General features: G+C 44.3%; 1 protein-coding gene across 5 annotated transcripts in view; it reads left to right on the top strand.

Moving 5' to 3' along the window:
* Window positions 1-24,849, top strand: part of ZNF185 (zinc finger protein 185 with LIM domain) — a 215,351-nt gene that overhangs the window by 123,610 nt on the left and 66,892 nt on the right. For 4 of the 5 annotated variants that reach the window (XM_088452925.1, XM_088452938.1, XM_088452932.1 and 1 more), the window contains 8 exons: window positions 3,858-3,932; window positions 4,371-4,433; window positions 6,300-6,377; window positions 7,558-7,632; window positions 8,058-8,120; window positions 11,337-11,414; window positions 18,095-18,208; window positions 23,913-23,954. In XM_088452925.1, coding sequence (XP_088309051.1) covers window positions 3,858-3,932; window positions 4,371-4,433; window positions 6,300-6,377; window positions 7,558-7,632; window positions 8,058-8,120; window positions 11,337-11,414; window positions 18,095-18,208; window positions 23,913-23,954 — 588 coding nt within the window. The remainder of the gene's footprint in view (window positions 1-3,857; window positions 3,933-4,370; window positions 4,434-6,299; window positions 6,378-7,557; window positions 7,633-8,057; window positions 8,121-11,336; window positions 11,415-18,094; window positions 18,209-23,912; window positions 23,955-24,849) is intronic. The other variant, XM_088452946.1, reaches the window with a different exon arrangement.

Genomic DNA, 24,849 nt, shown 5'->3' with positions numbered 1-24,849 from the left:
TTCGATGAAAAAGGACGTCAGGTCTTATGTGTCTTCATGCATCAAATGTGCCCAACACAAGATACCTCGGCGGGTTCCACATGGTCAACTCCAACCTCTTGCAATTCCATCTAAGCCATGGACTCACCTATCTATGGATTTCATCTCTGATCTTCCTCCATCTCGGGGCCACAACACAATTTGGGTTATCGTGGATCGTTTTTCTAAAATGGCTCATTTCGTACCACTTACTGGGCTTCCGTCTGCACCTCTACTCGCCCAGAGCTTTATAAAAGAGATCTTCAAGCTCCACGGCCTTCCTCAAGAGATCATCTCCGACAGGGGAGTACAGTTCGTAGCGAAGTTCTGGAGGTCACTCTGCTCAGCCCTTCAGGTAAAACTCAAATTTTCTACCGCTTATCATCCCCAGACCAACGGTCAGACCGAAAGGGTCAATCAAGACCTGGAACAGTTCCTGCGCACTTTTGTCTCCTCCTCCCAAGATGACTGGATTGAACTTCTTCCTTGGGCAGAATTTGCCCACAATAATCATTATCACACGTCCACCAGCTCAACTCCTTTTTTTACAGTTTTTGGTCAACATCCTCGAGTGCCAGATTTCCCTCTTCTTCCCACATTAGATGTGCCTGCGGCCAAAATGTCCCTTCAACGGTTCTCCAACATCTGGGAAAAGGTTCGTTCCTCTCTGACTAAAACGTCAACCTGGTACAAGAGATTTGCTGACCGCCAAAGACGAGCGGTTCCAAATTTCCGACCTGGGGATATGGTCTGGCTCTCTACCCGAAACCTAAGACTCCGAGTACCCTCGATGAAATTTGCTCCGCAGTTCATTGGTCCATTCCCAATCATCAAAGTCTTGAATCCTGTGGCTTACAAGTTAAAGCTTCCTCCATTTCTTCGCATTCCAAGTTCTTTCCATATTTCTCTTTTAAAACCACTAGTCTTAAACCGATTTCAGAAGGTCCTGCCTAAAGCTTCTAGTGTTCAAACACAGCAGGGAGAGGAGTTCGAAGTTGACAGAATCTTAGATTCCCGTTGTCGATACAACCGTCTTCAATACCTCATCGACTGGAAGAATTATGGTCCGGAGGAACGAATCTGGATAAATGCCTCCGATGTCCATGCACCCCGTCTGGTCAAAGCGTTCCATGTGAAATTTCCTCATAAACCAAGGAAGTGTCCGGTGGCCACTCTTGAAGAAGGGGGTACTGTCACACGCCGGCCTGGAGACCCCAGAATCAGACCCCGTTGCTTACCTGTGCGGGCGCTGACCCGCGCTGTCTTCCGGCTCCCGCGCTGTACGCTCCTTCCTCTTCTCCCAAGGCAGTCTCCGCTGTTGTCCTCTGGAGGGTCCCGCTGCTGTGCTGCTCCCACGCCGGCTCCTGCTGACCGCTGGTCCCCGTTGACTACCTCCAGGAAGCGCTGTCCTCCGATCCATGGGCGCGGCCATCTTGGATTGCCCATGTGACCCCACTACCACCAATGAGGAGCCTTCTCCTTCTCTCTCAGCCTGTCAGCTCCCAGTGTCCACTATAAAAGGATCCCCAATGCTCACACAAGTTGCCAGTGCAACTAGTTTCTTAGTTTAGCTAAACAAGCCTTCCCACTGCGCTCCAGCCACTCCACGTAGCCACTCAGCTACCAACGTCTACCCACGGCTAACCAGCCGCTCCACGTAGCCACTCAGCTACCAACGTCTACCCACGGCTATCCAGCCGCTCCACGTAGCCACTCAGCTACCAACGTCTACTCACGGCTAACCAGCCGCTCCACGTAGCCGCTCAGCTACCAACGTCTACCCACGGCTAACCAGCCGCTCCACGTAGCCGCTCAGCTACCAACGTCTACCCACGGCTATCCAGCCGCTCCACGTAGCCACTCAGCTACCAACGTCTACCCTCGGCTATCCAGCCGCTCCACGTAGCCACTCAGCTACCAACGTCTACCCTCGGCTATCCAGCCGCTCCACGTAGCTTCCTAGCTACCTCGTTACTGCCGCATTCCTCAAACTCCTGTCAGTTCGCTGCACCCTCTCATGCGGAGAAACTTCATTAAGCCAAGTCTCCTCCAGCGAGCGTCTGCGCCAAGTAATACAGATCCAAGGCCCAGTCCGGGAACACAGCTCCTAAATTCCACGCTTGTGACAAGCAATGTCTTGAGTGTGGAATTATTTTAACCTAAATCCTGACAACAGTTGTGAAGGCATCTGTTCCATTTGTAAAGCCAAAGTTAGCAGAGGAAGGGACGTTAACCATCTAGGCACCTCCTCCCTGTTACGTCATTTGCAGCGAGTTCATGCAATTTGTTTAACAAAATTATAATAATTTGTAAATTAATATCAAGCAGTCCAGTATCAGCTACCAGCAGTTTGGACCATAACATGCAATCTCCACCACCAACACTCTCATCATCAACCTCCTCCTTAATAATTGAAGGTAGTCCTTCCAAAAAATGTTTTGTGGGGGCCCAAACAAACCAAGGAGTTCAGCCATGAAAGTGTCAGTCCTAGAGGCTAAAGTGCTTGGTTTGTTAAACTGTGCATGTCCTTTTTAATATCCAACATAACAGTGGGTGGGAGGGACAATTCCATCTTGCACCTCTTTCCTTTACATTTGGCACAATTTGGGGCATTGCCGACCGACATTATTATAGTTTATTAAACTGCCATCCTGTCTGCCACTGCTGTGTGGCAATATTTCATATACGTTCTATATTTTTTTAAACTGCCGTGCGTTTATGCCGCTGCTCTGTTGCTTACTTTAGCCAGCCTGCTCACTGCAGCCTTTGGCCTATATTGGGGAAAAATGGTGAAATCAATATTGTGAGCTGGTTAAAAATTCCTGAAAATGATTGTTATTAGGGTTAATAATAGTGTAGGAACAAACAAAAGCCTAAATTTTGTTAATTTAGCTGTTTTTATCATTTTTTGATCATAAATACAGATCCAAAACAAAAAATAAAACACGCAAGTGGCTGCTTTGCAAAACCAAATCCAGATCCAAAACACGAGGAGATACAGATCCAAAACCACGGGGGTCGGCGCACATCTCTAGTTTTCACCCATGCTCGGGAGCCAAGTATAGACCATGCAGAGTCTCATGCAACTCAGTTGCAGCTCCTCTTGCTTCTGAAGGGAAGAAATTGAATGGCAATGGGACATTTGCACGTCGGCAACGTTCAAGTGCAGACTTACAATGATGATGGCTGTGAAACCAAACATGCGTATAAGGGCTGTGCTGCTCAGAGATTCATACAACTTCACATACCGCTGTCTTATGTCCGCTCTGCAGCTGCCCCAAAGTGTCTTGAAATCTCTATAACTAATGAAAATTTGCTCCAAATTTCTGCTTCTGTAATTTGGAATATTGAAGTGAATCAGAGTAATTGAATAATCTTCCTTCTGCCTAAATAAATAATATCTGTATATTTCTGTAAGATTTGGGCCGAGCAACTATTACTTATTTTTATTAGCTGTTCATCAGCTGAACAGACTGTTTGGGGGCCCCTGTAAACCAGCTTCATTTATTAAATTAGGGCAACTATAGTTGTGCAATTTGGTCCTGCAGATCTGTGGTCAAAATTGGCCACAAACCCGGTTGCTCTTTAATAAAGAATAGAGTTCAAAGTAAAAGAAAGGGTTAAAACTTCCACCATTGCGCATAGGCCTTATGTGATATCTGCACGACATTGGACTTTAACATTTTGGAATGTATCCAAGTAATATTTATATATAGCAGTTATCAATACCTGTAACTTGTATTACCTGTACATCTGTCTAACTCAGCATCAGTCCCTCCTCCCCACATCAGCATGAGATGCATATCCAGTAATATCACACTGTTTGTTTTCTCTGACAGGGTGAGGACAACAGAGAAAAAGAGTGACTCCCTCCCGAACTCACTAGCGTCCTACCTGTATGATGACGTCAGCAGGTAATCTGCACACTGCTGTAACATCCATTAATCCTTCAGTACACATGCATGTGCTATCTCATAATAACACAACGGTGACTTTACATTATGTGATCAGTATTGTGTATGTTCTATGAAATTGACTGACCTTATGGGATGAGATGTATCAAAGTGTCTAAAGAGGACAGGTGGAGAAGTTGCCTATAGCAACCAATAAGCTTGGAGCTATCATTTTCTAGAAAGTACTTGATAGATGACAACTAGAAGCTGATTGGCTGCTATGGGTAACTGTTCCACATGTCCTCTTTAGAAGGTTTGATACAGCTCCCGCTATATGTATTAGGAAAAGAGAAGTACGGGCATTGCTGAGCCGTGCGCATTTCAGACGCATTTCCACTGTGAAGATTATTTGGACTCCCTGACACTATATTGAAAATATGTTTATTTTGCAACTAACAGGTTTGAAAAAAAATGGCAAGCAAATTCGTCACAGCAGCCAGCTTCTCAGGCACCGGCTCCCCGGTATGTATTATCGCCTTTTATTTATTAGAGTGATGGAATCTGAAAGAACATAAACTGAAACACCTTTACTTTACTGGACCTTTCTGAAGCTGTAGTTCTAGTCCAGTGGTTCTCAAACTCAGTCCTCAGGACCCCAAACAGTTCACATTTTCCAGGTCACCCAGCAGGTGCACAGGTGTATTCATTACTCACAGACACATTTTAGAATATTTGCAGGTGGAGCTAATTATATCACTTGTGATTCTGTAAGGAAATCTGGAAAACATGCACTGTTTTCGGTCTTGAGGACCGAGTTTGAGAACCTGTGCTCTAGTCCAATAATTTGCCCCAATGAAGCCTTATGCTAACCTGTAAATATAGTTCAAGCCCTAAAAGTATCCAGAGTCGTAAAAGACCTCTGATGTCCCCAAACTAATAGCTGTATGTTAGTGATATTGTGGGAAATTATTTTTTTGTGTTATTAAAACCAGAATCAGGGGCCCACTATTGTGATCCTTACCCTCAGCCCACTAATGCATGGTATTCAGCTGTCTTATTATTCCAACTAGTAATCATTTGTCCCTGGAAATATCCTTATTATACATTAGTGACCACATGAACAGTACAATTCCTGATACTTTGCTTTCCTGGACAACACTCTCACTATCCAGGGGTTGAACATGGTAATGCTAGGCCCCATAGCAACATTTTGGGGTGGGCACGGCATTAGGGCTTCACTGAGCATGTGCCTCACCCTCCTATAGTCAGAGTGCTGGCCTCAGGAGGGTATTCTGATATTACCGGCTCCCCTGAGATCTGCGCCCCAAAGCACCTGATCACACTGTAGTGACAGTAGTTACGCCAATGTCACTATCTATTTTTTTGTTGTGACTTTATGAAATTACATAATTGAAGCAGATTTTTACTGCAAATGCAAAAAAAATCTTTTTATAGTCTATTTCACTAATATGCCCTTATGGGTTTTGTAGTGCACCAAGGCCCATCTCTATAATATCACACTTTAAATGGATACAAGAGTGTTTATTTACGAAGTGTCAGGTTGTGTTTATTCCCGATATTTGAAAGGGCATTGCTTGTACTAACAACACATGGCTAGTAAGCACTGCCCTTTTAAATATCGGGCATAAACACAAACAGAATTATCGGATTTTACAACCCGACACTTCGTAAATAAACCCCCAAATCCCTCTTCTGTAGAAGCCACTGTTGGCCATATTTGGTACTGCAGTTTCTATACAGAAGCTATAACTACGTGCCAGTGACAATTATTATTATTATGATTCATTATTTAGTAAGTCATTCACATCAGTATCTGTCTCAGTAGATCTTACAGTGTAAATTACTATACACACTACAGCCAATTTAGTTACAAGACAATTAATCTACCACTATGTTTCTGAATGATGGAATCTATATAGAACAGCCAAAGTTAATGGGGAAAAATAGAAACTCCACACAAAAGACACTTGCATCATTGTCGGATTGGAACATAAGCCCCCTGTGCTGCTAACTACTGCATCACCATAACAATGACATACACCATGGGGTAAATTTAGTAAAGATTTAATTTAATCGATTAAAAAATCAATCTAAATCGATCATGTTGTATTCCCGGGTAAAATCGCACATTTACTATCATTAAAAATTTATATAAAAAAATAGTCTGTTAGTGAAAGTGTGATAAAGTGCCTGAAACACAACATCGATGTTGATTGAATTTTTAATTCATTAAAATCGACCTTTAGTAAATTTACCTCCCAGGCCTCAATGTCTATATAGTTTCTATAAATGTAAAGACATATCAATGAGAATGTAAGTAATATACAAAGGAGCTCATCAATTAATACAATCTGTTTTAAATCACAGTGATAACAAAGAGGCGCCCAAACCTGCAGCAGAGAAAGAAACATCAACACCAAGAACAGTAACTACAAAGACAGAAAGGTAATAGATGCACTAGTCTCTAATGCATTCTTACACATCAGCTCTCTGCATACAATGGTGATGCTGCCGGGGTGAAGGAAGAGGGTGCACAACTGTCACAGCATTTCTAGCAGACAATACACAATACATGTGATAAAATAAGCAATTTAAACAAATCCATTTAAGTAACAAATGTTGTTTATTTAGGTTTCATTAAACCTACTCCTTTATTGGCCCAACCTTGGTGCCCCTATATCTGGATTTATTGGGACTATCACTTAGGGTTGCTAAAAGTACTCCATGATTGTTTTTTATAAGGATGTGCAGGCTCGGATTAGTTTGGATTTTCCCACCAGATTCTTTTTTCCCGCCAAAAATCGAGTCTCAGAAAGAGGCAAAACATCATCTTTCATGGACAAACATCATCATTCCTGGACAAAACTCCATGAAAGATGATGTTTGTCCATGAAAGATGTATTGCCTCTTTCTGAGACCCGATTTCTGGCGGAAAAAATCTGAACTTGGCGGAAAAATCTGAACTAATCCGAGCCTGCACATCCTAATAAAAAACAATCATGGAGTACTTTTAGCAACCCTAAGTGATAGTCCCAATAAGTCCAGATATAGGGGCACCAAGTTTGGGCCTATAAAGGAGTAGGTTTAATGAAACCCAAATAAACAACATTTGTTACTTAGATGGATTTTTTTATTTGGGTTTCATTAAACCTACTCCTTTATTGGCCCAACCTTGGGCTAGCCGCAGTCCATGATGCAGACTGCTCACCCCTATGCAGACCACACCCCCACAGCACTGGTCATGCCCAACCACATCACTAGTCACACCCCATGAGGTGGCACACAATATTCCCCCCTTTGTAATTTTCAGCTCCAGGCCCATGTGGACCTCAATCTGCCACTGGAGGCACTGAGAGTCCGCTGTCAGTGCCTCCCAGCCGCAGCCTAATTAACAGGATGCGGCGTTTTGAAGACTGAGCGGAAGCGTTTCTGGGCGGCGTTCCCGGAAACGGGAGGCATGTCGCCCCGTTTTCTGGGATGGACGAGATCTGGATTTGCGATGGGCAACCATCATGACCCTTATTTATGCTGGTTGCTATGGTCATCCCAGGTTGCAACCTCGATCACCAAGTTGGGTCGCAGATGTATTTGCATTTAATATCACGCTGTTTGTTTTCTCTGACAGTGTGGGGACAACAGAGAAAAAGAGTGACTCCCTCCCGAACTCATTAGCGTCCTACCTGTATGATGACGTCAGCAGGTAATCTGCACACACTGCTGTAACATCCATTTATCCTTCAGTACACATGCATGTGCTATCTCATAATAACACAACGGTGACTTTACATTATGTGATCAGTATTGTGTATGTTCTATCAAATTGACTGACTTTATGGGATGAGATGTATCAAAGCGTCTAAAGAGGACAGGTGGAGAAGTTGCCTATAGCAACCAATAAGCTTGGAGTTATCATTTTCTAGAAAGTACTTGATAGATGACAGCTAGAAGCTGATTGGTTGCTATGGGTAACTGTTCCACATGTCCTCTTTAGAAGGTTTGATACAGCTCCCACTATATGTATTAGGAAAAGAGAAGTACGTGCGCATATCAGACGCATTTCCACTGTGAAGATTATTTGGACTCCCTGACACTTTATTAAAATTATGTTTAATTTGGAACTAACAGGTTTGAAAAGAAATGGCAAGCAAATCAGTCACAGCAGCCAGCTTCTCAGGCATCAGCTCCCCGGTATGTATTATCGTCTTTTATTTGAGTGATGGAATCTGAAAGAGCGGAAACTGAAACACCTTACTTTGCTGAGCCTTTCTGAAGCTGTAGTCCTAGTCCAATCATTTGCCCCAATGAAGCCTTATGCTAAACCGTTCAAGCCCTAAACGTATATAGGGTCCTAAAAAACCTATGATGTCCCCAAACTAATACCTTTATGTTTGTGATATTGTTGCAAATATTTTTTTTGTGTAATTCAAACCAGAATCAGGGGCCCACTATTGTGATCCTTGCCCTCAGCCGGGCCCACTATTGCATGGTATTCAGCTGTGTCTTATTATTCCAACTAGTAATCATTTGTTGGAAATATCCTAATTATACATTAGTGACCACATGAACAGTACAATTCCTGTACTTTGCTTTCCTGGACAACATTCTCACTATCCAGGGGTGGAACATGGTAATGCTAGGCCCCATAGCAACATTTTGGGGTGGGTTTAGTAATGCTCAGAAATGGGCTTCATTAAGCATGTGCCTCGCCCACACATACCCACATATAATCACGGTGGCCTCAGGAGGGTGTTCTGGTATTGCCTGCGCTCTGCGCCCCATACCACCTGATCTCATTGTAGTGACAGTAGATCATACTTGCCCACGTTTGAAAAAGCATGTCAGGGTGATAGTGAGAGCAACACCTATGAGCGCGGTGATAAATTGGGTGTGTACTGCTACACCTGAGGGGCGTGTCATATAACTGACTTACATCCAAATGTACATGAGCCCCAAAGCAGTTAGTAAGATCTACTCGTTGATGAAAACACACTGATACTTTTCAGAAAATACATGTAGCCATAGGGATCATTGTGCCTTATAACCAATGCAGGGAAATGATACTAATGATCCCATTTGAATATGAATATATATTGAATATATATATATATATATATATATATACATTTGAATATATATATATATATATATATATATATACAGCTTCACAGTGGGTGTAAGGTGTAATCAGGGAGATTGCTAGACTCGTTAAGGAGTCAGGGAGATTGCTACTATTTCAGGGAGTCTCACTGACAATGAGGGAGAGTTGGCTAGTATGCAGTAGATGCACCAATGCCACTATCTGTTTTTTCCTGGGACTTTATAAAATTACTTTAATTGAAGCAGAGTTTTAATGCAAATGCATAAAAACATCTCTTTATAGTCAATATTAGTAATATGCCCTTATGGGTATTGTAGTGCACCAAGGCCCAGGCAATCTCTGTGATATCACGCTTCAAATGGAGACAAAGGGGTATAGTTAACAAAGTGCAGGTTTTTAGAAATGGAGTGTAGCCAATAGCAACCAATCATATTCTAGCTATTATTTTCTATAGGGTGCTAGAATCTGATTGGTTGCTATGAGCAACATCTCTGCAAAAGCCAATGTTGGCCAGCCATGGTTTCTATAGAGAAGCTATAACTACCGTGTTTCCCCGATAATAAGACCTACCCTGAAAATAAGCCCTACCATTACTTTTGAAATCCGGACCTACCCCGAAAATAAGACCTAACAAAGTCCCCATTTTGAGCTGGGAACGGTTCAGAGGCCAGCGTTCCCAGTCATGCTGTGCGCGGGTGACGTCATGACGTCACCCGCGCGCTGAGGATCCTGCGCGGCTGAGCTTGCTGGATCATGTTAGATCCAGTCAGCGCGCAAGTGAGAGGGACATCCCGGACGGCGGCGAGTCAGGTAATTACCGTACTGTACTGGTGGGTGGGGGATCAATTACAGGGGGGCTTGCACTGCAATAAGGGAGGCTGCATAAGGGACACTACTACAGGGGGGGCCTGCATAAGCGACACTGCTACCGTACAAGGGAGGCTGCATAAGGGACACTACTACCGTACAAGGGAGGCTGCATAAGCGGCACTGCTACCGTACAAGGGAGGCTGCATAAGGGACACTGCTATAGGGGGGGCCTGCATAAGCAGCACTGCTACCGTACAAGGGAGGCTGCATAAGGGACACTGCTATAGGGGGGGGCCTGCATAAGCGACACTGCTACTGTACAAAGGAGGCTGCATAAGGGACACTGCTACCGTACAAGGGAGGCTGCATAAGGGACACTGCTACCGTACAAGGGAGGCTGCATAAGGGACACTGCTATAGGGGGGTGCCTGCATAAGCAGCACTGCTACAGTACAAGGGAGGCTGCATAAGGGACACTGCTACAGGGGGGGCCTGCATAAGCGACACTGCTACCGTACAAGGGAGGATGCATAAGGGACACTACTACCGTACAAGGGAGGCTGCATAAGCGGTACTGCTACCGTACAAGGGAGGCTGCATAAGGGACACTGCTATAGGGGGGGCCTGCATAAGCGGCACTGCTACCGTACAAGGGAGGCTGCATAAGGGACACTGCTATAGGGGGGGCCTGCATAAGCGACACTGCTACTGTACAAGGGAGACTGCATAAGGGACACTGCTACCGTACAAGGGAGGCTGCATAAGGGACACTGCTACCGTACAAGGGAGGCTGCATAAGGGACACTGCTACCGTACAAGGGAGGCTGCATAAGGGACACTGCTACAGGGGGGCTGCATAAGGGGCACTTCTACAAGGGGGCCTGCATAAGGGGCACTGCTGTCAATGTTAATTAAAATAAGACCTACCCCGAAAATAAGCCCTATGGTGTTTTTTTGAACAAAAAAAAAAATAAGACAGTGTCTTATTATCGGGGAAACATGGTATGTGCCAGTGATAATTATTATTATGATTCTTCAGGTATAAAGTGGCAAAATAGTACACAGCTCCCCATAGAAATATTTATACATTCACATCAGTACCTGTCTCTGTAGATCTTACAGTGTAAATTACTATACACACTAGATATAGAACATATAGAACTCTATAGAACAGCCAATGGAAATAGGGAAACATAGATTGGAAGATAAGCATCATATGCTGCGGACTACTGCACCACCATAACAATGACATACTCCAGGGAGCAAGTTTACTAAAGGTCTATTTTAATCGATTGAAAATCAGTCTAAATCTATCAACATCGATGTTGTGTTCAGGGGCTAAATCGCACATTTACTGACACATTAAAAATCGACCTTTAGTAAATTTACCCCGTGGCCTGCATACCGTATGTCTATATAGTTGCTATAAATGTAAAGAGCTTCCAATGAGGAGACAAAGCAGCTCATCAATTAACACAATCTGTTTTTAATCACAGTGATAACAAAGAAGAGCCCAAACCTGCAGCAGAGAAAGAAACACCAACAACAAGAACAGTAACTACAAAAACAGAAAGGTAATAGGTGCCCTAGTCTCTAATGTATTCTTACACATCAGCTCTCTGCATACAATGGTGATGCTGTTTATGGCATTCCCACAACATGCGGTGTCAAAACTCGTATCCAGATGTTTTGCCATTGTGAACATAAAACTCGCCCTATGTAATAGGGTCCGAGTTGTAAGGACCCTACAACTCGGTAAAAGTTGAAGGGTCCTTACAACTGTGTGGTAAAACTCAGGAAAAAATAGGCCTGTCTCTGGCTAGCGAGTTTACCCTGAGCAGGTGCATGACACCATGCAACCGATTTGTAACAAATATGTAGATTATTAGCTGCATCAGTCCCACTGTATGCCTGCAGCCGATGTAACAATATGTAGATTATTAGCAGCATCAACCCCACTGTATACCCGCAGTCAATGTAACGATATGTAGATTATTAGCTGCATCAGCCCCACTGTATGCCTGCAGCCGATGTAACAATATGTAGATTATTAGCTGTATCAGCCCCACTGTATGCCTGCAGCCGATATAACAATATGTACATTATTAGCTGCATCAGCCCCATTGTATGCCTGCAGCCGATGTAACAATATGTACATTATTAGCTGCGTTAGCCCCACTGTATACCTGCAGTCAATGTAACGATATGTAGATTATTAGCTGCATCAGCCCCACTGTATGTCTGCAGTCAATGTAACGATATGTAGATTATTAGCTGCATCAGCCCCACTGTATACCTGCAGTCAATGTAACGATATGTAGATTATTAGCTGCATCAGCCCCACTGTATGCCTGCAGCCGATGTAACAATATGTAGATTATTAGCTGTATCAGCCCCACTGTATGCCTGCAGCCGATATAACAATATGTACATTATTAGCTGCATCAGCCCCACTGTATGCCTGCAGCCGATGTAACAATATGTACATTATTAGCTGCGTTAGCCCCACTGTATACCTGCAGTCAATGTAACGATATGTAGATTATTAGCTGCATCAGCCCCACTGTATGTCTGCAGTCAATGTAACTATATGTAGATTATTAGCTGCATCAGCCCCACTGTATACCTGCAGTCAATGTAACGATATGTAGATTATTAGCTGCATCAGCCCCACTGTATACCTGCAGTCAATGTAACGATATGTAGATTATTAGGTGCATCAGCCCCACTGTATACCTGCAGTCAATGTAACAATATGTAGATTATTAGGTGCATCAGCCCCACTGTATGTCTGTAGCCGATGTAACAATATGTAGATTAGCTGCATCAGCCCCACTGTATACCTGCAGTCAATGTAACGATATGTAGATTATTAGCTGCATCAGCCCCACTGTATGCCTGCAGCCGATGTAACAATATGTAGATTATTAGCTGCATCAGCCCCACTGTATGCCTGCAGCCGATATAACAATATGTACATTATTAGCTGCGTTAGCCCCACTGTATACCTGCAGTCAATGTAACGATATGTAGATTATTAGCTGCATCAGCCCCACTGTATACCTGCAGTCAATGTAACGATATGTAGATTATTAGGTGCATCAGCCCCACTGTATGCCTGCAGTCAATGTAACGATATGTAGATTATTAGCTGCATCAGCCCCACTGTATGCCTGCAGCCGATGTAACAATATGTAGATTATTAGCTGCATCAGCCCCACTGTATGCCTGCAGCCGATGTAACAATATGTAGATTATTAGCTGCATCAGCCCCACTGTATGCCTGCAGCCGAAATAACAATATGTACATTATTAGCTGCATCAGCCCCACTGTATGCCTGCAGCCGATGTAACAATATGTAGATTATTAGCTGCATCAGCCCCACTGTATACCTGCAGTCAATGTAACGATATGTAGATTATTAGCTGCATCAGCCCCACTGTATACCTGCAGTCAATGTAACGATATGTAGATTATTAGCTGCATCAGCCCCACTGTATACCTGCAGTCAATGTAACGATATGTAGATTATTAGGTGCATCAGCCCCACTGTATGCCTGCAGTCAATGTAACGATATGTAGACTATTAGCTGCCGATATAACAATATGTACATTATTAGCTCCATCAGCCCCACTGTATGCCTGCAGCCGATGTAACAATATGTACATTATTAGCTGCGTTAGCCCCACTGTATACCTGCAGTCAATGTAACGATATGTAGATTATTAGCTGCATCAGCCCCACTGTATGTCTGCAGTCAATGTAACGATATGTAGATTATTAGCTGCATCAGCCCCACTGTATACCTGCAGTCAATGTAACGATATGTAGATTATTAGCTGCATCAGCCCCACTGTATGCCTGCAGCCGATGTAACTATATGTAGATTATTAGCTGTATCAGCCCCACTGTATGCCTGCAGCCGATATAACAATATGTACATTATTAGCTGCATCAGCCCCACTGTATGCCTGCAGCCGATGTAACAATACGTACATTATTAGCTGCGTTAGCCCCACTGTATACCTGCAGTCAATGTAACGATATGTAGATTATTAGCTGCATCAGCCCCACTGTATGTCTGCAGTCAATGTAACGATATGTAGATTATTAGCTGCATCAGCCCCACTGTATACCTGCAGTCAATGTAACGATATGTAGATTATTAGCTGCATCAGCCCCACTGTATACCTGCAGTCAATGTAACGATATGTAGATTATTAGCTGCATCAGCCCCACTGTATGCCTGCAGTCAATGTAACGATATGTAGATTATTAGCTGCATCAGCCCCACTGTATGTCTGCAGTCAATGTAACTATATGTAGATTATTAGCTGCATCAGCCCCACTGTATACCTGCAGTCAATGTAACGATATGTAGATTATTAGCTGCATCAGCCCCACTGTATACCTGCAGTCAATGTAACGATATGTAGATTATTAGCTGCATCAGCCCCACTGTATGCCTGCAGTCAATGTAACAATATGTAGATTATTAGGTGCATCAGCCCCACTGTATGTCTGCAGCCGATGTAACAATATGTAGATTAGCTGCATCAGCCCCACTGTATACCTGCAGTCAATGTAACGATATGTAGATTATTAGCTGCATCAGCCCCACTGTATGCCTGCAGCCGATGTAACAATATGTAGATTATTAGCTGCATCAGCCCCACTGTATGCCTGCAGCCGATATAACAATATGTACATTATTAGCTGCGTTAGCCCCACTGTATACCTGCAGTCAATGTAACGATATGTAGATTATTAGCTGCATCAGCCCCACTGTATACCTGCAGTCAATGTAACGATATGTAGATTATTAGGTGCATCAGCCCCACTGTATGCCTGCAGTCAATGTAACGATATGTAGATTATTAGCTGCATCAGCCCCACTGTATGCCTGCAGCCGATGTAACAATATGTAGATTATTAGCTGCATCAGCCCCACTGTATACCTGCAGTCAATGTAACGATATGTAGATTATTAGGTGCATCAGCCCCACTGTATGCCTGCAGTCAATGTAACGATATGTAGATTATTAGCTGCATCAGCCCCACTGTATGCCTGCAGCCGATGTAAGAATATGTAGATTATTAGCTGCATCAGCCCCACTGTATGCCTGCAGCCGATGTAAGAATATGTAGATTATTAGGTGCATCAGCCCCACTGTATGCCTGCAGCCGATATAACAATATGTACATTATTAGCTGCATCAGCCCCACTGTATGCCTGCAGCCGATGTAACAATATGTAGATTATTAGCTGCATCAGCCCCACTGTATACCTGCAGTCAATGTAACGATATGTAGATTATTAGCTGCATCAGCCCCACTGTATGCCTGCAGTCAATGTAACGATATGTAGATTATTAGGTGCATCAGCCCCACTGTATGTCTGCAGCCGATGTAACAATATGTAGATTAGCTGCATCAGCCCCACTGTATGCCTGCAGTCAATGTAACGATATGTAGATTATTAGCTGCATCAGCCCCACTGTATGCCTGCAGCCGATGTAACAATATGTAGATTATTAGCTGCATCAGCCCCACTGTATGCCTGCAGTTGATGTAACAATATGTAGATTATTACCTGCATCAGCCCCACTGTATGCCTGCAGCCGATGTAACAATATGTAGATTATTAGCTGCATCAGCCCCACTGTATACCTGCAGTCAATGTAACGATATGTAGATTATTAGCTGCATCAGCCCCACTGTATGCCTGCAGTCAATGTAACGATATGTAGATTATTAGGTGCATCAGCCCCACTGTATGCCTGCAGCCGATGTAACAATATGTAGATTAGCTGCATCAGCCCCACTGTATACCTGCAGTCAATGTAACGATATGTAGATTATTAGCTGCATCAGCCCCACTGTATGCCTGCAGCCGATGTAACAATATGTAGATTATTAGCTGCATCAGCCCCACTGTATGCCTGCAGTTGATGTAACAATATGTAGATTATTACCTGCATCAGCCCCACTGTATGCCTGCAGCCAATGTAACAATATGTAGATGATTAGCTGCATCAGCCCCACTGTATGCCTGCAGCTGATGTAACAATATGTAGATGATAAGCTGCATCAGCCCCACTGTATGCCTGTGACCTGTGAAGCCACACCCCTTTGTGCGCCGAACTTGGGGGCGTTATCGCATCCCGTTCTCGGCACACAGTGGGCTTCCCCAGCACTCCTGCTGGTGCTGAGGCGGCCCACAGTCTCTCCCTGCCTGTCTCCGTGTCTTGGTGTCACCCAGTGCGACCCGCACCCCCACAGTACCTTGCACCCATTAAAAAGACTCCTATGCTATGCCATGTGTCATTTGTACAGCCAGCAATGACATATTGCAAAGTGAATTTGCGGGTCTGTAAAAACGATATGTCTGTGAACGGTTCCCAGATATATCAGGACGGCCCTGCAGCACAGCCGATGCCGCTATATCTTGCAGATACAGTATATCAGTACATCCCATACACTAGTCGCAGGAACCATCCATACTGACATCACAACTGGGCGGGTATTTCAATTTAAATGCACACCCAGTTGTGATGTTTTTCCAGACATCGAGCGACCCATTAGTAAGTATGTATCACTTACCAAATCGCCCACTTGGTTGGTGGTCTGCCATTCGGCCGCTCAGTCGCTTTAGTGGGTACCTACTTTAAGGCATATTGGCTAGATGTGGAAACCACTCTCTAGAAATCCTGCATTTGCCCATACATATATATATATATATATATATATATCTGCCAGCAGCTTGTTGTTTGATTTATCCCAATGCAGGGGTCATGGTGTGTAGCTGTGTATGGCAGTGACTTGGATGCTTGATGTATTATATGGTGGTCACTGTAGTGCTCTCATAAGCATCATGTTCTACTATAAGCTTCACGTTCTGGAGCTTGGGAAATCCGACAGCGCTGGTCGCATTCCCTGCAGCAGCACACAATAGGCCCTTCATACATTTCAGCTCCAGGCCCTTGTGGACATTAATCTGGCACTGGTGGTGGGTAGCAAGCGTCTGACATGGTTATAGAACTGGGTCCTGGTGACTCCGAACAGCAGACCAGTGCTATTTACATTATGCTATTAAATAAGCCTTGTTTGCTGTAACTCCATCATGGCTAAAAAATTTTCACAATGCATTAACAAGTATAGATGGGATCAGTGGCGTAACTAGGATGGGTTGAGCTGGTCTCGTACCATCGGACTGGCGGTTCAGGGGGCGCCGGTGCCCGCAGTACAGGACACGGGTGGTCTGTGTAGTGCAGTCCACACTACACAGTAACAAACACAGTCGCCGGTTAGTACACTCGTTCTACCCGGCGGCAGTATGTTTGTTTTGGCAGCCAGGCAATGAGAGTCAGATAGACTCTCATTGGCTGCTGCGTCCACTGCCGGAGCTGGGCTGGAGCTCACTCATGAGCTTCATCTTCCGGCTCCCGTAGTGAGTGATGGGAGAGATGTCATGACGTCTCTCCCATAATGCAAAGTGGGCCAGCCCGGGAGGACGGAAGTCGGAGGAGCGGATGACGGCGGCGGGCGCTAGAGCAGGATCGGGGATTCAAGTTTTTTTCTTTTAACGTGTTTATCTTTGTCTGGTATTACTGGGGGGGGCACTACTGGGGGCACTGCATCGAGGGGGACTTCTACTGGGGGCACTACTGGGGGCATTGCATATGGGGAACTGCATAGGGGGGACTTCTACTGGGAGCACTATATAAGGGGCACTACTGGGGGCACTGTATAAGGGGCATTACTGGGGGCACTGTATAAGTGATACTACTGGGGGCACTGTAGAAGTGGCACTACTGGGGTCACTGCATAAGTGTGCATTACTGGGGGCACCTTATAAGGGTGCACTACTGGGGGCACTGCATAAGGAGCACTGCTACTGGGAACATTGCAGTGGTCATTGCAAAATGGGCGCTACTACTTGGGGCATTACGGTGCATATGGAATGGAAAGGAATGTTCCCAGAGTGATAAGAAATGGTGGTGTGTCCTGTTCTGTTGCCATACCCCCATTTTTCAGTGGCCACGACCCTTGTGGCATGTGGCGATGCCCACTTTTCTGGCACGTGCCTACTTGTGAGGGGGCTGCGTTTTTTTGCCCTGGGCTCCAAATACCCTATTTACACCACTGGATGTGATCTATTCTCTAAAAGGGCATTGCCTGAATATATGGATGCGTCACTGCATTCGTTTTGCCAGGAGTACAGTGTACAAATGATTTCATTATTCTTTTAGAGAAACAGACCGCCCCGAGTGCCCTAAAATGACCTCTTGGAGTACTGGTACAGAAACAGGAAGCTCTTCTCTCAAACCAGAGCCTGGGAAGATCACCGTCCTTAGAGAAGAAAGGTATTGTATTAGTCTTGCAGGATATGCAGTCAGGTGTATAAATATTGGGACATTGACAGAATTTTCATATTTTGGCCTCTATTCACCACCACAATGGCTTTGAAATGAAACAAACAAGATGTGCTTTAACTGCAGACTTTCAGATTTAATTTGAGGGTAATTACATCCAAATCAGGTGAACGGTGTAGGAATTACAACGGTTTCTATATGTGCCTCACACTTTTTAAGGGGCCAAAAGTAATGGGACTATCAACTCAAAAGCTATTTCATGGACAGGTGTGGGCTATTCCCTCGTTATTTCATTATCAATTAAGCAGGTAAAAGCTAATAGGAAAAATAGGGTAAAGTACCTTGCGCCCCCTAACTGCAGCTCAATACCAACTCAACAAGGATACCAAACCTTTTAAACAGACAAATATAAAAATGAAGTGGTTCACAAGCGCTGTTAGTTTCGGATTAATATATAAAAAACCCTTGATTTTTAGTAATTTTCTATTATTGTAACAAATCAGAAAACAAACAAGGGTTTATCAAACACCGTTTTTTTCTCTTCTCTTATGTATTCGTCTGCATATCCAGACTCACCATCACTTAATAAAATGCATGCATCAAAAGGTATCTTTGATCTTCTCTATGTATACCAGATATCATATATTCCCCCAATGTTCTGACACTCACCAATTGGCCGACTGCTTCATTCACATAAAGGTTTCTTTTTTACTTATATCTGGGTAAGTAGATCATCCATAGACCCTATATAAAGTCCAGAACAACCACAAATATCCAAATAGAAAAGGGCTTCCCTTTTAAAATCCAAAAAAGTTTATTCTGATATGCACAAAAAGTATAAGAACAATATACAATGTCCCCCATAAAACTGGGTTTGTTCTCCTCTACTCCAATTGGACTAAGAACATATTCCTCTCACCACTCATATCCCGGACATAGGAATGGGATACGGAACCGTTCTTTCTGATCGAATTTCAGCCAATTCGAGAGGGGAGTTTATCCAAAAAAGATGGGGGGATCCTCCAGCTCACCAATGCGTTTCGGAATATGTTTTCCTTCCTCAGGGTGGATTGGCTGGGCTAGTTTGGGGGTGTCCTGCACTCTGGATTTGAGCCTTAGTATGTTAGGGACCTGCCCGACAAGAGGTTACCCGGATACGGTGGGCAGGCCCATAAGCTTGGCCAAGATTATGCCAAAAACCTCTATTGTATTTACTGCAAAATGTATTTATTTATATATAATCAGTTAATTTGGAGTTGTGCACCTGTATTTTTTCTTTGTGTATATATCAATGGTCTCCACAGGTAGCACCTCCAATTATATATATATGTCCAGAATGTGCAGTCTGAGATCTATTTTCTTTGTAAACCAATATGAGATCCAAACTGCTGTCACTATCAGTGAAGCAAGCCATCATTAGGCTGAAATATCAAAACAAACCCATCAGAGAAATAGCAAAAACATTAGGGGGGTCATTCAGGCCCGGTCGTTAGCGCCGATGCGCTCGGACCGGGTCGATGGCCCCCCACAGAGCATGCGCACGACGGCGCTGGCGCCGTCGTGCGCATGCGTGAGACCCACTACGACCGACAGCGCCGGTCGTAGCGGGTCTCGATCCAAAGGGGGCGAGCTGTCGATGTTGACTGACAGCTCGCCCCGTTTGGAAGGCGGGCCGGGGGGGTGGCAGCCCAAACGGGGGCGTTCCCATGGCAATGCCTAGCGTTTGGGGGCGGCCCCACTGACATCACTAGTGATGTCAGTGGAGAGCTTCCGGCTCAGACAGAGCCAGAAGCTCTCCGGGGCTTACGACAAGGGAGACCCTACCCTAGGGTCTCGTCGTAAGCCCCGATGGTCGCAATGGTCTTGACCATCGCGACCATCACCTTAGGCTGTCGTAGGCTGTGGGTGTTAACCCACAGCCTTACCACCACAAAGGAGGACGTCTTGAAAATTCAAGAGGTCCTCCCCTCATTCAGACCGACTGCACGCTCTGTGCGACCGGCTCTGAATGAGGTCCTAGGTGTGGCCAAATCAACTGTTTGGAACATTCTTAAAAAGAAAGAACGTACCGGAGAGCTCAGCAACACCAAAAGACCCGGAAGACCATGGAAAACAACTGTGGTAATGACAGAAGAATTATTTCCCTGGTGAAGAAAAACTCCTTCACAACAGTTGGCCAAATCAAGAACACTCTCCAGGAGGTAGGTGTATATGTGTCAAAGTCAACAATCAAGAGAAGACTTCACAAGAATGAATATATACGGTTCACCACAAGATGTGAACCATTGGTGAGCCACAAAAACAGGAAGACCAGATTAGAGTTTGCCAAACAACATCTAAAAAAGCTATTATAGTTCTGGAACAACATCCTATGGACAGATGAGACAAAGATCAACTTGTACCAGAGTGACGGGAAGAGAAGAGTATGGAGAAGGAAAGGAACTGCTCATGATCCAAAACATACCACCTCATCAGTGAAGCATGGTGGTGGTAGTGTCATGGCGTGGGCATGTGTGGCTGCTAATGGAACTGGTTCCCTTGTATTTATTGATGATGTGACTGCTGACAAAAGCAGCAGAATGAATTCTGAAGTGTTTCGGGCAATATTATATGCTCATATTCAGTCAAATGCTTCAGAACTGATTGGACGGTGCTTCACAGTGCAGATGGACAATGACCCGAAGCACACTGCAAAAGCAACCAAAGAGTTTTTTAAGGCTAAAAAGTGGAATGTTATGCAATGGCCAAGCCAATCCCCTGACCTGAATCCGATTGAACATGCATTTCACTTGACGAAGACAAAACTGAAGGGAAAATGCCCCAAGAACAAGCAGGAACTGAAGACATTTGCAGTAGAGGCCTGGCAGAGCATCACCAGGGACGAAACCCAGCGTCTGGTGATGTCTATACGTTCCAGACTTCAGGCTGTAATTGCCTGCAAAGGATTTGCAACAAAGTATTAAAAAGTGAAAGTTGGATTTAGGATTGTTTAGTTTGTCCCATTACTTTTGGCCCCTTAAAAAGTGGGAGGCACATATAGAAACCGTTGTAATTCCTACACCGTTCACCTGATTTGGATGTAATTACCCTCAAATTAAATCTGAAAGTCTGCAGTTAAAGCACATCTTGTTTGTTTCATTTCAAAACCATTGTGGTGGTGAATAGAGGCCAAAATATGAAAATTCTGTCAATGTCCCAATATTTATGAACCTGACTGTATATATACAGTGTAATGTGAGTTTTATATGACCAATAAGTTTAATATACTATAGTTCAGTGGGATATTAAAGCTCAAGCCTGGATGCACCTAGGGCCTGATTCAGAGATAAACACAAACACAACGGTTTGCGTACATCTCCGATATTTAGGGGTCTTTGCATGTGCAGGACCCTTTCTGCGCATGTGCAGAATGAGTCCTGCAAACTTGCTTGCAGATCCCCCAAGTCTCATCATGATTAATATGCTGCAACATTTGGGGGGAGGAGGCCAAAGTGGGGATGTGTCTGGCCAGTATTCCTGGAAACAAGGGCGTGTCGCCCCCATGTTCTGGGAGGAACGAGGCCAGGGTCAGCGTCGGTGGCTGCCAGGAACTGGTCAGGCTGAGTATGTCTCAGCTTAAGTAGCCTGGCCAAGGCAGCAACCATCGCGACTGATGATCGAGATGGTAATCCAAGGCAGCAACTACAGATGCTGCACTTGTATCGCAGATGCAGCAAGGAGCTGTCTATTCCTACTGACACCCCTTGATACATTGGCATTTCAGTTGGATGGTATTGCACAGCCGCTTCCCTGCACCTGTGCAATACCGTCCATCTCTGCATCAGGCCACCAATTAGCACCCAATCCTTATACTTTTTGCATATAAGGTTCCCACTGAAACCTTCTTTAATATCCACACCAGACCACTACACCCCAAATTCACTTTCTTCCTGTCTCATAGAGGTTGCATTGGTGGGGATCCATTATGGATTCAATCAAATGATATCATGTTGTCCCCTGATATTACGTCTCCCTGTTTTGCTATTAATAATAAAGTACAGTGGTTCCCAGCCTTTCTCAGGTGGAGGCACCCTTAGGGTCTCCATCATTTTTTAAATGCACCCTTAAGCAAAAACAATTACTGGCCACAATAATGTAATTAGTATTTAAGTCAGGACATAAATACTAATTATACTTAATAAGTTGTTTGCAAAAAATAATACCCATAAATACTATTTTATATCCATGTCTCTCCATTGTCCCCTCTTCATGCCTCTCATTACTGCCCCCTCCATGTCTCTCCATTTCCCGCCCTCCATGTCTCTCCCTTTTCTCCCCTCCACGTCTCTCCCTTTTCTCCCCTCCATATCTCTCTCTTTGCCCCTCTCCATGTCTCTCCCTTTTCTCCCCTCCATATCTCTCTCTTTGTCCCTCTCCATGTCTCTCCCTTTTCTCCCCTCCATATCTCTCTCTTTGCCCCTCTCCATGTCTCTCATTGCCGCCCCCTCTATCTCTCCCTTTTCTCCCCTCCATGTCTCTCCCTGTGCCCCTCTCCATGTCTCTCCCTTTACCCCTTTCCATGTTTCTCCCTTTGCCCCTCTCCATGTCTCTCCCCTTGCTCCCTCAATGACTCTCAGTCGGGTCCATCTCTCTCCCTTTGCCCCCCCTTACTTTAGTTGCGATTGCCATTGCTGTTCTGCAGCATCGCTCCTCCGATCACACAGGAAGTGAGATCAGACACACAGTGTGTTGTGAGACCTCATTCAGCAACAGGCAGCCTTGCAAATCACTTGCTGTTGCTTTCCGCTGACAGGACAGGTCACGCTAGCTCCCACCACTCATCACCCCCATCCCCCCCCAATCTGGTTCGCCCTGCTCTGCCCCAAACCCTCTCCCCCTGTGCACAAAAATATTTAAGTTTTAAAAAATACACTGGGGGACCTCGTTAGGCCGCAGCAGTACACCGGTGAGAACGCTGCGGCACCCCAGGAAGTTTGGGAATCACTACATTAAAAGAAATGAAATTAGAAAGATAACTTTCCAGGCGCTGCCTAGAGTGTTTTTCTAAAAGTGGCTGTATAGAAATGGAATATGTCACTCTCCAAGATAGTTAAACAAAATTGGCACAAAATGTACTAACAGCGCTAGATGACATATGAATCAAATTAATTAAACATAGTTATTATAAAATATAGATTTTTTAATTTCAGAAAATAGACAGATATTAACATATCAAACAGTGATAAAAAATGTATATTAAATGACACACCACAAATTCCTTGAACTTGTTTTTGGGTAATTGTTCAGTGGACCAAACAACATAGGTATAGGAATATACTGTACATTTTAGGACAGTCTCCTTGTTGATATCGGCAGCTATTACAATTATTATAGCACCCAAACTTTCAGCATAATGTTATGTACCAGGCCAGAGGGTGATTAGCGGTGAATTAACAGCGCAGATGAAAGTTCTGCTCCGTTGCAAGGATGAAAGTGCTGGAATATTCCTTTAAGTGGCATAGAAAAGTGCTGCTGCTCTTTAAAGTGCTATCCAGGAAAGATGAAAATTCACAATAGGGCCACAGAATCTCTGGAGTTTGAGTGGTAGTGTCAAAGTGCCCACCTGACTAGTTTTTCTGTATATTCTGCAGCTTCTTCAAATGTAATAAAATTATATCTAAATGTAAATTTTTGTAATCATTTCTATTTCATGTAGTGATAAATCGGAGCCCAAATCTAAACCGACCAGGACTGAAAGGTAATACTATAGACCTGTGCAACGCAAAGTCACTGGAAGACGTTTAACAAAACTGCAGGTCACAACGCAAATTACATTTTGTGATGTCATGAACTTATCTTTATACTATACATTCTATAGGAAGAGGTGTGTCATGTGTGCAAATCACTTAACAACAAATATAACAATAATAAATAATTAAATAAATAAAGACACAGAGACATAAAGGGGTCAATCCAATTAGGTGCGAGATGCGAGTTACCGTTTTCTCAGCAAATTCGCATTGCAAATTAATTTTACAAGGATACCGAACCGGATCAGACCTGCAATTTAGCCGGCGTCGACGCCATTCACACCGGAGCCGGGTCTGCAAGTGGGCGCTTGGAGATGACATCATCTCCAAGCGCCACTGAAGCCAGCTAATTGTCCTGCATGCGGTGTCATCGTGACCCAGATTGCGCAGTTTACACTGCAGGGTTTCACAGGGTTAATCCTGTGTTAAACCCTGCTAGTTACCTGGATTGGATTGCCGGGTTACTCGACCCAGGAATCCAACCCTGTTCCCTTTTACACCAAGGAGCTATTCGTGTTAACCCTGCAATAACCCGGGTTTTAGCTCTGGTTTAAAAGGGCTATACTAAACTCTCATTGACCCACTCAGAGTAAACTCGCAGTTTTCCGTTCGCACCTCCCCGGGAGTTAAGCTGCATACACACGGTACGATCTGTACCACCAACGACTTGAAAGATATCTTTCAGTGAAGTCATCCTGACACATTTCTGTACAGGCAAAGTTGACGATATCGTCCAAGTTGGCCTGCATGCATGGACGATGAAAGATAACTTTATCGGCCATGCGGGAACGTGCATCGTTGGTCATTGTCAGGTTGGTGACTGCAGAAAATTGAACGACAGTG

The sequence above is a fragment of the Taudactylus pleione genome, unplaced genomic scaffold (genome assembly GCF_031769625.1).
Source record: "Taudactylus pleione unplaced genomic scaffold, aTauple2 ptg000039l, whole genome shotgun sequence".
In the NCBI taxonomy this organism is placed as follows: Eukaryota; Metazoa; Chordata; class Amphibia; order Anura; family Myobatrachidae; genus Taudactylus; species Taudactylus pleione.
The sequence above is the reverse complement of the archived record's forward strand: the minus strand, read 5'-3'. Positions and strand labels throughout refer to the sequence as shown.